Source organism: Anser cygnoides, unplaced genomic scaffold, assembly GCF_040182565.1.
Source record: "Anser cygnoides isolate HZ-2024a breed goose unplaced genomic scaffold, Taihu_goose_T2T_genome scaffold_44_1, whole genome shotgun sequence".
NCBI lineage: Eukaryota > Metazoa > Chordata > Aves > Anseriformes > Anatidae > Anser > Anser cygnoides.
This window is the reverse complement of record NW_027103068.1, coordinates 112529-129382: the sequence shown is the minus strand read 5'-3', so window position 1 is coordinate 129382 and position 16854 is coordinate 112529. Positions and strand designations below refer to the sequence as shown.

The 16854-nt window shown below is 51.7% G+C and overlaps 1 protein-coding gene and 1 long non-coding RNA gene across 6 annotated transcripts in view; one reads left to right on the top strand and one right to left on the bottom strand.

The window, feature by feature from the left end:
* LOC136789351 (uncharacterized) overlaps positions 1 to 5268 on the top strand; it is a 19482-nt gene extending 14214 nt beyond the window's left edge. The window contains exon 3 of one of the 2 annotated variants that reach the window (XR_010828158.1): positions 5132 to 5268. This is a non-coding gene — a long non-coding RNA (uncharacterized lncRNA). Of the gene's footprint in view, positions 1 to 108; positions 246 to 5131 lie in introns of those variants that run through there. The other variant, XR_010828159.1, reaches the window with a different exon arrangement.
* On the bottom strand, positions 2845 to 16854 carry LOC136789314 (deleted in malignant brain tumors 1 protein-like). Of its 4 annotated transcripts, XM_066989342.1 has the most exons (9): positions 15466 to 16419; positions 15029 to 15346; positions 7968 to 8297; positions 6265 to 6612; positions 5217 to 5549; positions 4395 to 4724; positions 3940 to 4269; positions 3154 to 3270; positions 2845 to 2982 (listed from the first exon to the last, which is right to left on the bottom strand). In XM_066989342.1, exons 1-9 carry the CDS (start codon positions 15596 to 15598, stop codon positions 2930 to 2932), a joined length of 2292 nt encoding a protein of 763 aa, XP_066845443.1. In that variant the 5' UTR covers positions 15599 to 16419; the 3' UTR covers positions 2845 to 2929. The 4 variants fall into 4 exon arrangements, with proteins under 4 accessions (XP_066845443.1, XP_066845442.1, XP_066845444.1 ...); XM_066989341.1 differs by having other exon boundaries at positions 2930 to 3270; positions 15466 to 16854; XM_066989343.1 differs by lacking the exon at positions 15466 to 16419 and adding an exon at positions 9868 to 10021 and having other exon boundaries at positions 2930 to 3270; positions 15029 to 15195.

The following is a 16854-nucleotide window of genomic DNA, read 5'->3' as shown; positions in this document are numbered from 1 at the left end:
CCCAGGGATGGGAGTAATGGGCATTTCAGCAACAAACCCTCCTCCTGCTCCCTCCCTCGCCCTGTGCTTTTCCCTGCCTGGCTAGCCCTCCTCTTCCTCTGCCCCTAGGCCACAGGGCATCGGCTTGGGCTTTGTGTGAATCCATGCCAGAAGGTGACCCTCTGCTCCGTGCCGCCGTCTGATCCTGTCACCAGGTTGTGAAATGGAGAGCTGTTCCAGGAAAAGGCAGAGCAAACAAAACTGCCTCTGCACCCAGGCCCCGTGTTCTACGTGACAGCCCCAAAGGCACCTCGGCTGTCCAGCAGTGTCCTGCGGATAGCGCGGGAAACCTTCCTCTGACAACATAAATCCAGCTTTTTTTTGCACAGAATTGGGGAAAATTAGCTACTTTAGCTTTGTTAAAAAGTATCTGATTGGGGCTTCAGGTGTAAGGGACCACCTTCTACAAGTGAATATGCTACTAAATGTTGGGAATGCCTCTATTGTGGAGGCTGGAGCTAACATGATGCTGAGCTGGCCAGGAAACCCCTCTCCAGCCAGGAGAGAGGGAAAGAAAATTCCTCATATGCATGAAGAAAACTTGCAGAGTCTGTGCTCCAGAACTTTCCCCCAACCCAGTGTGGGTTTCCACTAGAATAAGCAACGGGGCATGGGTAAACCATTTGGATGGGTAGTGCAGAGCAGCTCAGGCCATTCATGGGTGGAGGGAAAACGGACAACATTATTTTCTCGCTCAACAGAGGAAGAAGGTGAGCTGCAGGATTTGCTGTCCCCTCTCTCTCATCCCTTGCAGAGTGCACATCCTTGTGGCATGTTGACGTTTTGCAAGAAGAGGGCCTGAAGCCAGAGTAAGCACGGCACTGGAAAAACGAATTTGCAAAGTCATTAGATAAATATCACTTTTTGCTCCGAATGGGAATGTTAAGACTAAGTGGTGCACTGAAGATAGGGATGAGAAAGGATATGGCCCTAGAAGTGCATGTCTGTGCAAAAATAAGAAATGAAACCGGAGCGTGTTATGGGAGGAGGACCTAGCATGGCCAAGGTGGTCTTGGGCTGAACTGAACTCTTCAGCTTGGCAAAACCCAAGAGGGGTAGTAAAGAGTGGATCACTACCTATAGGAAGAGAAAAGAAGTCCAAACTGCAGAGGAATGCTGAGAGTGAGCAGAGCTGGGGCTGCAGACCAAAAGGAAAAAAGATGTGTATTAAAAAACAGTGAAATACCGGTACAAGAATGAGTGGGTGAAAAAATCAGCTGGAAATGATTCAAAGCTAATAAAAAGTAGAGCAGTTGGGAAAGGTGTTTTCATTTGTCCTCAGGCTCAGTGAGCCCAAGGACTTTGTGCCTCTCTTTTGTAAACAAAGAGGCCAGCAACAAAGAAATTCCCGACACCATCACAGAAATGCTATGAACTGTCAAAGCCTGACCTGGCCAATGCAGCTGTGAGCAGGGGTGCTTCTGCTGTTAGTTTTCAGTAGTTTGTACAAATAGGTGCTCTGGAAATGCGTCACGCTCCTATGTCTGTTCTGTTCCTTTTGCATTTGTGTGCTGTGCCCCCTTGGGAAGGCTGAAACCCCTTCCTGAGATATTGCAGTGTCTCTGCAGAGTAGTCCACAGCCCAAACTTAGATCTTTTTCAGTTGTAAAGGCCTTCTCCAAACCGTGATTAAACACACACACAACAATGCAGACAGTTGGTACTTTCTGATACTCAGGCTCCAGTCTTTTCCTCCTTTCCCGAGGCAGTGAAAACACCCCAGACAATTGGGTCCAAGTTCCCGTTTTCCCCTGTTCTGAGGCACTCGTGTGCAGACACACAGAGCTAGAAGAGCTCAGGCGTGCTGAGTCTTTGGTGTAAACTCTGGGACAAGCAAAACTGGAGAACTGGGTCTGCTGGGGCAGCCAGAAGGAAAATTACAAGATTCGAGTGCCAGCAGGAGGATAAGGAATCCCAAAGTCCTAGGATGTCCAGGGAGGACCAGAAGACGGCCTTGCAACCACGCATTGACAGAAGGGGCCAGGGACTGCATGGCTGAGGCTTAGGACAGGTAGCAAGATGCAAACTGATGACGGCTTCAACTGCTGGCTGGAAGGGAATGAGAGGTGGTAGGTGGTGTGGTTTAACCTGGCTGGCAGCTGTGTTTAACACATATCCCACCCAGAGTGAGACCATATCTCACCCAGAGATAGCAATCTTCAGTCTCCAATATGTGACCCGATCGTCCCTCTACAGCCAAAGAACCCGTTCTTTCATCACATACACTTTGCCTAAACTTCAGGCCAAGTCACTACGTAACCCTGAACATGCACACAATATTTCGTTCTTGTTCTTTCAGGTTTCAGGATTCTTTACTGGTATTCAAAACTATATTGAATAAATACAATGGACGAGGTACTTCCCAGCCCATCCTGGACAGACTCTGAAGTGCATTGCTATTTTTGCAAAGTTAGCTATGTACAGTGCAGGAGAGCATCCTGCTCTCTTATTCTTGGATCGTGAAGTCATTTCCATGGGAGATTAGAGGAAAAAGTATGATGACTGTTGGGGTGATGGCAAGGGGTGAGTGTTGGGTGAAGGCACAGGATTGCAGTGGTGGGAATGAGGCATCTGTGCAAGCAGATGGAGCTGGGATGCTGAAGCCTACCTGGAGGACCAGGTAGGGGTTATCACTCTGAGAAGACCTGGCTTGGAGACCAAGGGATTTATGATGCTGTGTGGGACCATGGGGGCAAGTGGGACCCCCCCAGAAGCTCAGTGCAGTGGGCCAGGGGCTGTTGGGCACACAAGACAGGACTTTCTGCTCTGCCAGAGGAGATCGTCTCTGCTGATCCTCGCAGGGCTGCTCTGCTCTGGCTCCACGAAACAGTGTCTTTGCTGCCTTCTGGGGTCCTGGGAAGCCTTGCCTTCATCACCAGGAGTGTGGCCACCTAAGCCTCAGACGATGTCCTGGCATCCTCCACCTTCTTTACATGTGATTTGTCTGCAAAACAAAGGAGCAGGGTGACGCACAGAGGGCACAAACCCCAGCCCAAGAAGCGATGCGCAGACCAACAATGCACAAACCCCAGCCCCAACCCAAGAAGTGAGGCCAAAAGCACCGTGAGCCCTGCAGGGACACCAGGTGTACCACGCACAGAGGTCCTGCTCTTACCCTGGGAGCGCCCAGCCTGTCTTCCACACCTCACCAGGTACAGGACCAGCAGGATCCCACAGAGAGTTGCCCCCACGCCAACCAGACCCGACAGCACGGAGCAGGCCTGGGTGAGATCTGTGGAAAGAGTTAAGCTCAGAGCAGTTTGGTTGGATGGTCAGACCTGCGCCATCCCTCAGGGTTCCTGCTCACCCTTCCTTTCTGCTGCACGTTTTTGGGGGGACTCTCAGCATCTTCCATCACAGCACTCCATGGGGCTGGGGCTTACCCCTCTTGTCTTGCCCTCCACTTTTGTAGGATGCAAGGTGCAAGGACCACCCCCCCCAACTTGGATTAGTGCCAAGAGAACATATCCACGAGGGGAACCCTTGGCATCCCCAAACACCTGTGCCACGTGGGAGACAGCAAGGCACGGCAGAACTAGGTTAGCTACAAGAGGCTGCGCCTTGACAGAAATCCCTGTGCACTAGGAGTTGTCTCTCCTTGCCCACAGAGGGAGACTTTCTGAAGGAGCATGATATCCACACCTTCTCCTAATTAATCCCACTCCATCGCCTACAGCTTTTTTCCTCCGGGTGCCTCCGTCCTGCCCGTCTAATGGTTTCTGTCAGGGAGGTTTCTGGCAGCACTTCTGCTAAGGCTGGCACAGAGACAGGAGCGTTACCCCACGGTGTGTTTTCACTGCAGTGGCTACATGGCTCTGCCTGTCCTAGACACCAGGTTGGCCACCGGTGCAGGCAGAGCGGTGCCGTCTGCAGTAGGACAACAGAGGATCCTGGCACTCACCTTCCATCTCCGTACACACCACCCCAGCTGCAAAGCCGTGCTTGCACTGCCCCGGACCCATATTTCTCTGCTGGCACTCCAGGAGCAGAGTCTCTGAGCCCCGGCAGCTAAGCCCTTCCAGCAAGGTGTGGCCACGCTCTGGGCTGAACTGGCCTCCGATGGGCGCAGACTGTGCCGGTCCGCAGCCCAGCTGCTTGCAGACCACCTGCGCCTCCAGCAAGCTCCAGTCGCTGTCGCAGACGCCGTACCAGGTGGCGTTGTACAGCACCTCCACGCGCCCTGAGCAGGGACCCGGACCATCCTTAACCCGCAGCTGCAAGGGGTTGGTGCCTGCGGCGGAGAGCAGAGGGGGTGAGGTCTCGGGCAGGGCATCTTTGGCATCCAACCCCACATCGAGTGGGCAGGAATTAACTCAGCCTGTCCTGGATGGCCCAGCCTGGTCCCTGTGGATTTACCTGAGCACACCACACCGGCATCCTCACTGTGGCCGCAGTTGTGCTCTCCCCAGCTTTTCAGCCGACACTCCGCAAAGGTGGACTCTGTCCCCACGCAGTGCACATTGTCCAGCCAGATGGGGTCCGACCCTTGCCCAAAATGAGCTGAGCCTGGTGCTGACATTGCCGTCCCGCAGCCCAGCTCCCTGCACACAACTGCAGCGTCGTTTATGTCCCACGTGTCATCACACACGGTCCCCCACTTCTGGTCGTGAAGAACCTCAACTCTCCCAATGCAGCTGTTCGATCCATTCACCAGCCGCAGCAGACGGTGCCTCGACGTGTCCATGTCTGAGGAGGGAGCAAGGTGCACATTCATACCTGACCGTCAGCTCCAGACGGGCTTTGAAATGTATTAAGCCATGGAAATACTAGAACATCCTTTCAAGAGGTCTGGGAAATGTGCTACATTGACAAAGATTCTCAGCTCGGAAAAAAAGGGACCACAGCTACAGAGCTTGGGATTCAGTGCCCAACAAAGGGTACTGGGAACAATAGTCACTATAAAAAGTGGTAGGAGGCACTGAGAGATGAGTTTATGCAGCTAGAGCTATCAGAAAGGGGTAGGAGAGTGGCTCTCTAGCTGTGCTTCTTTCCACACAAAACCTTCCTAAGGTCTTGCACAGGGAATAGCATCACCCGGTGTGGCATTCACACCGTTCTCTGATTATTTTTTTATTATTTTTTTTTTTCAACAGGGTGTGGAAAAGGCCCCCATTTCTGGCTTTTGAGGACATGATCAGGTTGCACCCGAACTGCACAGTACCTATGAACGCGGCTCACCTGAGCACACCACACCAGCATCCTCCCCATGGTCACAGTCGTTGGATCCCCAAGGCCTGGCGTGGCACTCAGAGAGGGCGGCTTCAGCCCCGGTGCAGTTCACGTTATCCAGCCAGACACGGCCAGACCCTGGCCCAAAGTGAGCCAGAACCGGAGCTGAGACCGCCGTCCCGCAACTCAGCTGTCGGCACACCACTGTGGCCTCGCTGAGGCTCCAGCCGTCATCACACACCGTCCCCCACTGGTGGTCGTGGAGCACCTCCACTCTTCCTGCGCAGCGGCTGGGGCCGTTCTGCAGGCGCAGCTGAGCCGGCATATTGACAGCCGTGCCTTCTGGTGGCACAGGGGTGAGAGAGAAAAGGAGCATCAGACCTGATCTACAAGCACGTCTGCGTGCCACCCGTGCCCTCAGCACCTTCCCGAGGTGGTACGCCCCGGTGTTTTGCTCAGGAGGGTTCTCATGTCCATGCAAATCTGCTGAGGTATCTAGATGAACCAACTGTGTGACCTCAAAGCCCATAAATGTTCAATGTGTGTACAAGCAAACCGCCCCCATAAGCTGCTGCAATCTGGTTTTAATGGGTCCGGGAACCCATAGTATTGGCTTGGTGACTCCAGCAACCTCCAAAGCTTCCTGAAGACTCCCTTGCTACTTTCCTTTCTTCAAAAAGGCCCCAGGACTCCTCACTTTTGCCCATGAGGTTGTAAGCTGCTGGTCCCTATAGCGCAGTGGCTTGGGAACCTGCTGGGGAGCAACTCTGCCACCCAGTCCTGTGCTCTCCCTCTGTCCTTGGTGCACACTTTTGTTGCCCACGCTAGCATGCTTTTTGTGTGCTACCTACCTACCCCTCATCATCACTGCTGCTCCTTACTTTGCAGAAGACAACCGGTATTCTAAGGAGTGCATTACAGAAGGAAAGAGAGGGGACGAGGTCACCCTTTCACCCTTGGCTACAGCTGTCAAAGTGGTATTAGTCCGTGGAGCAAGGCATCCTCCACTGAACTTCTTCTCCTGGTACCAAGCCTGGTATTATCTATCAGTGGTTACCTGCACACACAACTCCAGCATCTTCTCCGTGGTCACAGTTATTGACTCCCCATGGCCTGGCCTGGCATTCAGACAGAGCAGCTTCTGTCCCACTGCACTGAACGTTGTCTAGCCAAATGGGGCCTGTTCCCTGGCCAAAGTATGCTGAGCTATAAGCTGAGACCGCCGTCCCACAGCCCAGCTGCCGACACACGACTTTGGCATCTGTGAAGCTCCAGTCATCATCGCACACGGTTCCCCACTCATGATCATACAGCAGCTCCACTCTCCCGGCACAGCGGTTCGGGCCGTTCACCAGGCGCAGCTCTGCAGAACCAGCGCTGGAGTCCTGGTGGTGGCTGGCTGACTCTAGGAGAAGCACAGGAGATGTATCTTGAAAACCCCCTTGTCCCTCGTTTCTCAGAATCACAGAATCATCTAGGTTGGAAAAGACCTCCAAAATCACCGAGTCCAACCTCTGACCTAACACCAACAGGCCCTCCACTAAACCGTATCACTAAGCTCTACATCTAAACGTCTTCTAAAGACCTTCAGGGATGGTGACTCAACCACTTCCCTGGGCAGCCCATTCCAATGCCTAACAACCCTTTCAGTAAAGAAGTTTTTCCTAATATCCAACCTAAACCTCTCCTGCCCCTCCTTGGGGCACTGCAAGATACAGCATGACCATTCTGCACTCTACCACATTTGCTGTCTGCACCCAGTAATCGCTAACATGCAGCTACCTCTGGACTGAGAAAAGAAGCAATGGACACAAACTGGAACTCAGCAGGTTCCATCTGAACACAGAATCATAGAATCACAAAATGATTCAGGTTGGAAAAGACCTCTAAGATCATCGAGTCCAACCGTTAACCTAGCACTGCCAAGTCTACCACTAAACCAGGTCCCACCACATTTACACATTTTTTGAATACCTCCAGGGATAGTGACAACCACTTCCCTGGACAGGCTATTCCAATGCCTCACAACCCTTTTAGTGTTGTTGTTGTTTTTTTTTTTTCCTAATAAAAATATTTTTTTTTCTTATTAGAAAATCTATACTTCCCGTGGTGCAACTTGAGGCTATTTCCACTTGTCCTATTGCTTGTTGCTTGGAAGAAGAGACTGACTCCCACCCCACCACAACCTCCTTTGAGGTAGTTGTGGAAAGGTAAGGTGTCCCCTGAGCCTCCTTTTCTCCAAGCTCAACAACCCCAGCTCCCTCAGCTGCTCCTCATAATACTTGCTCTCTAGACCCTTCACCAGCTTTGTTGCTCTTCTTTGGACATTCTCCAGCACCCCAAGCTGATTTCAGATTGCCAGAGGCAAAAGCATGGAAACGATCTGGTACCCATTATACTGGTGGCGGCAAGGAGGAGTTGATGTCTCCTTCTGGCCCCTTTCCCCTGCCTAGGGATGCGTTTCATGGATCCTGTCTGCAAAACAGAATGGGTGGCTGTATCTCTATCTGTGCCCACTTCCCCCAGAAATTCAGCCAAAACAAGGGTCTTGGAGAGGTGGGATGTGCAAGAGGCCCCTACACATCCCCCAGAGGAGATTCATCATCTCAGGACCGTTGCAAGGTGTAATTAACACTGATTTCTTCAGCTGATAATGTTTCCAAAACTGGTTTCCAAACCTGCAAGCCCTTGTGCTGTATGCGATAAACCACAAAACGTCTCACCATGTCCTCCCATCCCGTAATTTCTTCAGGGCGTTACCTGCACAAACCACTCCAGCATCTTCACCGTGGTGGCAATTGTTCTTCCCCCAGTCATTCGCTCTGCAGTAGGAAAGCGCCACCTCCGTCCCCGTGCAGTTGACATCGTCCAGCCAGATGGGGCCAGACCCTGCCCTGAACTGGCCAGGTCTGCTGGTGGACAAGGCGATGCCACAGTGCAGCTGACGGCACACCACGTTGGCATCGTTCAGGTCCCAGTGGTCATCGCACACCGTGCCCCACCTGTTGCCGTAGTACACCTCAACTCGGCCAGCGCAGCGGTGCGGTCCATCCAGTAAGCGGAGGGGAACCCTCTGGGATGCAACTGGTTCTGCATGGGATGTAGAAACAGTCCTATGCAGAAGAGCTGAGAAAGCCTACGCTACCTCTGCTAGCTTCACATGACCTTTGCAAATAGCTGTGGTTTATGTGCACCACCGACATGCTTCTCGTTTGGTAGGCAAACCCCAAAAAATCCAAATCTAGGAGAAAAAAATGCTCTGCAAATCCCATCTTCCTAATAAAAGACATTAATCTTCAAAGGGACTTTGGATATTTTTACTGGATATTCCCAAACAAATTCAGGAACAAAAAAAAAGACCACACTACAGTCTGGACTGAAAACTCTGGACGTAGGGATTGCCTGTCAGCTGGCTGTTGCATTAGGCAAAGCATCACCAGCAGGTCAAGAGAGGTGATCCTTCCCCTCTGCTCAGCACTGGGGAGGCTGCACCTCGAGTGCTGGGTCCAGTGCTGGGCCCCCAGTCCAAGACAGACATGGACATGCTGGGGAGAGTCCAACGGAGGGCCACCAAGGTGATCAAGGGAGCACCTCTCCTACGAGGAGAGGCCGAGAGCCTGGAGAAGAGAAGGCCCAGAGGGGATCTTATCCATGCCCATAAATCCCTGAAGGAAGGGTGCAAAGAGGATGGAGCCGGGCTCTTTTCAGGGGTGCCCCGTGCCAGGACAAGAGGCAACGGGCACAAACCGGAAGACAAGTGGTTCTGTCTAAACATCAGGAAACATCTGTGGTGTGCAGGTGATGGAGCCCAGGCACAGGCTGTCCAGAGGTCGTGGAGTCTCTCTGCTGGGAGATCTTCAAAAGCCACCTGGACATGGTCCTGGGCACCCTGCTCTGGGTGTCCCTGCTGGAGCAGAGGAGCTGGACCAAACGAGGTCCCTTCCAACATCAACCATTCTGTGTTTCGGTGCTTAAACAGCAAAGGGAGCTGTCTGTGTGCAGCCTTGCATTTTAATTATATTTGTATATATTTCGTGATATGGAGCTGACAACAGATCATCATTTTTTTTTGCCCATCATGTGCAAGAGCGAGCTCTCCTTTTGTGCACAGAAATAATGAATTTTGGTGGACTGGAAAGCCAAGGGATGTTATTTGGAAAAAAAAAGGAACATGAAGTAGGCAGAAGCAGGAAAAAATAACAGCAACTCGGCATCCCACCTGCTAGAGAACCTGCAGCACAACCACTCACCTCCTTTCTGTGGGGTGGAGAGTAGTAGAAGTGCCTGTTCCTGTTTGCTCTGGAGGAAAGAGGACTTTGGGCCCCATCTTTGTAAACATACAGGCTGGCCCTGAAGAAGCGGCCAACACAAATATGCAATTTCTGGTCCTAACTGTCACAGGCTGGTAAGGCTCCAAACATTTCCCAACCGCTCTGCACGAGGGCAACAGCACAGAGGCCAAAATAATTACCCAGCCAATAAGGTCTCCTTCCCCATCTGCCATTTTCCCTTCCTTTTAAAGCCTGGCAGGTCAAAGGAGTCTTTGCCCTGCCAGTCTGCAAACCCAGACCCCCCGATTCCTACATATCGCAGACCTCTCTTGTCCCATGCACGTGGTCTACTGCAATGCACCTTCCCCCCCCGTGCATGAGCTACTCACCGCAGAGGCATGCCAAGCAGATGAGGAGCCCTGCTCCAGCATAACCAGCCAGGGTGATCTGCAGGGGCAGAAAATGTCCTGAGCACCCCATGCCGGTAGTTTTAGGGCAGGTTATCTTCCTCGTGAGAGCTGCAAGCTGAGCTGGACGATGCCACTGCCAGAGAGGTTATGGTCAGTCCCCTCCTCTGACCTGTGTTTGTCCCGTGCTCATCCCTCCTCCCGCACTGATCCCTCCTCCCTGCTGTCCCCGGGATCGAGCCCTCCAGTTCGAAGTGGTTTAAGTGGCCTCTCCGCCGCAGCATTACCTGCTCAGAGACTCCCCCGTTCATCCCCACCTCCCTGACCCTCCAGCCAGCTCTCGTCCTGCAGCAGGAGGCTTTGCAACTCTCACTTGTGGAGGTTTGAAGCCTTGGGAAAAGCCAAACCTTCCTGCTGTTCAGGGAATTCCAAAAAACAACCAGCATTGTCCCGGATAAGCACATATGTTGGTCCGTTGAAAGGGAGTGGGAATCATTTCCCCTAATTTGAATGTCTTTGAAGCCGGAGCTTCATTTAGGCTCATACCCTGAGGTCCCCATTGAAGCTATCTGGGGGAAAAGTGGGTGGTTCGCCTGGAGCCCTGGACACTAAGGTGGGGAGAAGTGTGTCCTAGGAGAGTTCATTTCTCACTGAGACCCTCAGAAAAAACAGAGGATAGGATAGGATGGGATAGGATGGGATGGGGCGGGGTAGAGTAGAATTAGAGTAGAGTAAAGTAGAATTAGAATCGAATAGAACAGAATTTTCTCAAAAAAAAGTGTCCTCAGCCTCTCCTCACAGGACATGCCATCCAGCCTTTTTACCAGCTTTGCTGCCCTCCTCTGGACACAGTCTTCACATCCTTTCGATGTGGAGACCAAAACTGCACACAATATTCAAAGTGAGGCTGCAGTTATGCTAAATATAGGAGAATCACCTTTTTTTTTTTTTTTCCTTTTTACCAGCTGGCTATGCTGTGTTAAAAGCATCCCAAAATGATGTTTGCCCTCTTGGCTGCCAGGCACCCTGCTGGCTTACGTTCAACTTGTTGTTGACCAGCACCTCCAGATCTCTTTCTTCAGGGCTGAAGGTAAGATCTGCCTCACCGTATAGATATCCAAAGGTAAACCCCATCCTGACAAATCCCACAGTGCTTATGGAGGACAAGTCTCCTTTCCCCTGCCAAAATAAGGAATTCTGAGGGGCAGGTCCTCTACATACGTTGAAGAGATTGCTCCAGCTGAAGTCTGTCTGTCCCCAAGGCCACTATCAGAAATTGTGTTGATAAAACCTGACCCCTCACACTAAGAGACACATAAAATACGGTCTGCATTCTGGGAGCATCATATAGAGAATAAGGGTGTTCCAGAAATCATAGATGAACTGCTGAGGTTCAGTTATAAACATGCCCAGGTTATGGGTGCCCCATTGCATTGATTCTGACCCTCACTTTAAGTGAATTCAGAGAATTTACTGACTGATCGCTGAACCGTGGGATGCTTTGGCACAGCACCATGAGCCTTTCCCTGTGCTTACACTTCAGACTTTCAGCAAATAGTATAATAACCCACCCCATCCTTCCCCCTTCCTCCTCAATTTAGCCTGACTAAAACATACAAGGTGCAGCAGCTTGTCTGAAAGGAAGTGAAAGGATGTCTCTTGCCCCATTTATCCATCATGTCTGTTGGAAAAGCTCCTGTCTGGCAAAGGAACAGAGCTGTCCCTGCCAAGACGTTTTTCGTTCATGACACAGAGCCACACATTTCCCACACTTCCTATTGCTGCATCGCAGCCCGTGAATATTTGCAGCTGATAAATTTCACATCCTAACAGAAACCCAATAAACAAGTCTGTCCATAATTAAGGCCAGACTTATTGTACTATCAACTCCTTTTTGTTGCATTTCATTGATGTACAGCTAGATGGCAGGAAATCACTTCATTATTCAAGAGCAAGCAATCTCAGACGCATTACCCCGTGACTGCAGTGTGTATGGTTTTCTGAGAGGCTGGAACGTGAGATGAGGGAAACCGTCAGGGACTTCTCATGTGGTTCATTTTTCTCTGCTGACACTCCCAGTGACACCAGCAGCAGTCCAGCACAGACATCTGCACTTGAGCACGTGGAGCCTTTCCATATGGTTGAGCTCTGCATGTGCCAGCATCTCCAGGGTTAGCTCTCCCCGGCTGCTGCAAGGCTTTTAACACAGACTCATCTTGTACCTCCCAGCTTTTGCATCTCGGTGTCTTTTGCTAACCTGCAGCACACAAATTCTCTCATTCTCCCTTTCAACAATGAATTAATCTACCGAAAACTGGTGTAAATAATAAAGGTAAAGAAGAGATCTCAGGGAACGGTTCGAGCCGGAGTAAGTCCATCAGCCACAACAAGGACAGAGGAAGCTCACAGCTTTAACTTTTTTTAGTTCAAATGCCCCAATACTGGCAATTGCATGGCTTCAGAAATGGTTAAGCGAGAGAGGACAGGGAATGTGGGAGCAGGTCTTGAAGAAAAACTCTCCCCATTCTGAGCCTGCCCAGACACTAACTCCCCTTCATCTGCTCACCCTTTGTTGTCCCCCGCACTGAACCTCCCCCCTGAGCCTCCTGAAGAAGCTGCCTCCCGTGGGATCCTTGCTGCAGTGATACTCAAGAGACATAAAAATGAAACTCCCACAGCGATGTCTGTCTGTTAGCAAGGGTCATGCCCTCATTTATCGCCCCACAGAGAAGGCAATGTGACAGAGAAGGGACAGCATCCTGGGACAGCAGGGCATGTTCTGGGGTTACCCCAAGGCCCATTTGCAGATGACACTAAAAAAGACTTTGGGGACAGGCTATAAAGTGCACGTGTGTAAACTGCACGCTCCAAGCTCAGACATTTTGGGGACCTACGCATGTGTGTGAGTTTCTTTTCGCAAGGTACCCTTACTTGCCCCGGTGTTTCTAGACTCATTGACTAAGGTGCCTGGATCCCATTTCTTCACCCTTTAAACAAAAGTATGTAAATTGCATGACGGGCTGATTGTAGATTCAAACTTAAAACCCGAGGAGCTGCTGGGTGGTGGATGGGCTACTAGGCCCACCACACCGGTGGGCTCCCCTATCTCACTTCCCAACCCCCTGCAAAGAGCCAGCTGAACCACCCTGGCCATGTATCCAGCTCACATCAAACTGGAGCAACACAGGGAAATTTCCAGAATCATCCTTTTGCCGAGCAGATGAAGGACTGGAAGCTCTGCAGCAGCACGAGGTCACTGGCCAGCCATGGGTGGGGACCCTGCAGCTGAACTCTTCTAAACCATGCCAGGAAAATGCTGAGAAGGGAACTGTGCTTCCTAGGAAGAAGATAACGCTGTGTCAAAGCGGGTGAGAACCGCAGCTTCAGGAACAAGAACAAAGAAAAGCTAATTCTGCAAAGGCTGCCTGCATTCTGGAGAGGGACTTCTCCATCACCCTGACCTCTTTAGGGTCACTAGGTCACAAGGGTAATGACCATTATCCTGCTCATTAGCGGACAGCAGGACCAACGTATCCATCATCTCAAAGTGCCTGCGATAGGGTGCGTTCCTACCTGTAACAAAAGTCATCTTCTGTTTTCTAGATTCAGTCATCTCTGGGCATTCCAAGCCTTCATCCTCTAAGCCCCTACGACTCAGCAGGCGTTCTGGTTCCTACTCACCTCCTCTCCCCCCCTGCCTTCCAGGTGTTCGTGCTTTTAGCTTATCACAGCCACCGTAGCCATCACAGTCTGAGTCCCCACGCTGAGGCTTTCTCTGATGCTTCCAAGCAGCTGTTTTGGGTTGTGTGAGAAGGGCTGCATCAGTAGCCACTGGAGAACCCAGCACTTCTTTTTATCACCAGTGCTGCCTAAACCCCCAGCCAGCATCCCTCCGCGTGGCTAGCTCCCATCTCCACGCCTTCCAAGCCCTTCTTGTGTCAGAGCACTCTGCTCTCAGGGGCACCAGAAGACCTCCAAGGACAACACGCAGAAATGTTTGGGAACACAGCAGAAGGAAGAGATCAGCATGGGATGATCTCTTCTACAGATGGCATTCTTTTCAACACATGGTTTCAGCATTTGGCAAAGAAACAGGATGCAACCTGGAAAAGATGTCTCCTTGATTGGGTCACACATGGGCCTAGGAGTGACCCTCCCATGAGTGAGATAGACGGGCATGTTCTTTTGGACTCCAACACACCACTCATGGGAACGCCTCTGGCCAACCCAACCCTTTGGAGCTGGTCAGTCTTGGTGCCTTCCCACTCTCCTGTCTTTTTCCTGAGGTGAAAGAGCTAGAGGACAGCGCTGGTAAAACTAGCAGCATCGTACCCAACCCCATCCCTCATCTCTGCAAAGAAAACATGCAGGTGTTCAACACAGGCGTCTCCAACCACTCAACCCTGGTTTCCAGGAGTCTCCACGACATCCTTAAAAACTCAGGCACAGGCACAGTTCCTGATCCTTTCTCAGCTGCTGGATAAAGATGAAATATCCCCAGCGTCCTTCCCAAGGGGGAGCTGGGAGCCCACAGAGCAGAGCTCAGAGCTCCTGCTTAATGAACAAGTGGAGCAGGCAACGGAGAGAAGAGGAGCATTTGAGGAGGTGCTCCACTTGAAGGACCGTCCCACCACCAAGAGCATCAGTAACCCCGCTGGAAATATGATGTTAATGTGAAAGGGGAGCAGTGGATAGAAAGAGAAAAGAGAAAGGAACCGAAGGACTCAAACCAGAATAGGAAGTCCCTTTCAGTGTGAGCCACAGGAAAGAAATCTGCCCAAAGTATGCTGACATCAACATTTTAGCAAGCCTACTTCCAACCATACCCTTCTGGAGACTTCATTTCCCTCTTCATCCACGACAGAGCTCACCTGGAAGGGGACTAAAAGCCCTGCTTCGCATTTGCCTCCTCTTCAGGCACAGAACAGCCCCACAGACCAGCATCAACACTGGAAAGATGGCTGAGACCAGCAATGCAGTGTTCAACACTCAGCCTGTGTTGAAGGAAATTCCATCTTCATTTTCCGTTTGTCTCTGCCTCCTCAGCCACCAGCAAGCATGCACTCTTAGAGCAGCACTAATTCAACAAGGAGACGACACCCGCATGCCCAAAGGCTTTTCCGTACCAACAGGGACACCCTACCTGAGCACACCACACCAGCATCTTCTCCATGGTCACAGTTGTGTTCCCCCCATGGCCTGGCCAGGCACTCCAAGAGGGTGTCTTCCCCCCCTGTGCAGTTCATGTCACCCATCCAGATGGCGTTATGCCCTCGCCCAAACCAAGCTCTGCCAGGGGCTGAGGCCACCACCCCACAGCCCAGCTGCCGGCACACGACTGCGGCATCCTCCATGTCCCAGCCATCATCACACACTGTTCCCCACAGTTGCTTGTGGAGCACTTTGACTCTCCCAGTGCAGAAACTCGAGCCATTCACCACCAGTCGTAGTGTCACAGGATCTGGAAAAAAAAAAAAAAAAAAAAAAAAAGATGAGTGCGTGCACTTTTTGGAAGCCTCCATCCATGCCTGCACTGCTCACAGAGATCATGTAGCTAATGCATGTCACTGATTTTTGTACCTTTTATGACATTTGTAACTGAGGAACTTCTTTGTGCATTTCCAGCCATTGAAAATGACATGCCAGAAAGCTTCTGCAATGGCCAACAGCCTTGCAATTTGGACTCCTTCAGCGTCAAACTGCAAGCAGGCATGCTGCTGCTCTCGTGGTGTTCAGAGATGTTGAATCACCTGGAGCTTTGTGAAGGAGGTTTCTGATCCCGTTATTACACTGAACATCCCCAAACTCCCCTGGTGCAACTGGAGGCCATTCCCTCCGGTCCTATCGCTGGTTATCTGCAAGAAGAGGCCGATCCCCAGCTCCCATAACTTCCGTTCAGGTAGTTGTAGAGGGCAATAAGGTCTCCACTGAGCCTCCAGACTCAACAACCCCAGTTCTCCGAGCCGCTCCTCATTAGACTTGCGTTCCAGACCCTTCACCAGCTACGCAGCCTTTATTTGGACACATTTCGGGGCCTCGATGTCCTTCTTGTAGTGAGGGGCCCAAAGCTGAATGCAGTACTTGAGGTGCGGCCTCACCAGAGCCGACTACAGGAGGACCATCACCTCCCCGCTCTTGCTGCCTTCACTATTCCTGATGCAAGCCGTTGGCCTTCTTGGCCACCTGGGCACACTGCCGGCTCATTTTCAGGAAAGCATCGACCAGCACCCCCAGATCCTTTTCCTCTGCACAGCTTTCCAGCCACTCTGCCCCAAAACCTGTAGTGTTGCATGGGGTTGTTGTGACCAAAGCGCAGGGCCCACCACTTAGCCATGCTGCACCTCACGCCATTGCCCTCTGCCCATCAGCATCCAGTTATTTGGCGTGGTTTGTGCTCTGTGCAAATCCGGCACTGGGACTAAAAGGTTCTCTTCACCCTCCCTTGCTTTCTCCCTTGCTTTTCTTCTGGACCGAGGGGTAAGGAAAGGAAAGCTCTGCCACGGGGTGCGCTAACAGGTAAAAGACGTGAGGGGGTTGCAATGAGCCCAAGGCCGTTTGTGTTTGAAATGGCCCCTCTGCTATTTGATCTCCTGTCACAGCACAGACTCGGGGCTGTTTTTCATTTCCCCTGAGTCAAATGGAAACCGAAGGCGCCTGAGAAAATTTCTACCCTCAGAAGCACTCCGATGTTTGGCTCAGCGCCCAGAAAGCGGAGCCCGAAGCTCTTTCTAACAGGGCTGCTGTTTGCTCTGGCCTGGCTCCAGCTGACCTGGCTGACGGAAATGTGGGAGCTGCACATTCCCTCTCCGACTGGCCGCGCTTGCGTCCACTCTGAGGATGACTGGCAGCTGTCAGTCACCGCCTCAAGCTCGTTGAGGGGAGAGCCCGTGGTCATGTTCTGACACCTTACTGAGGGACACCCACGAGCTGCCCGCAGTCACACCCTGGCAGGTGTCCAGTCCCAGAACA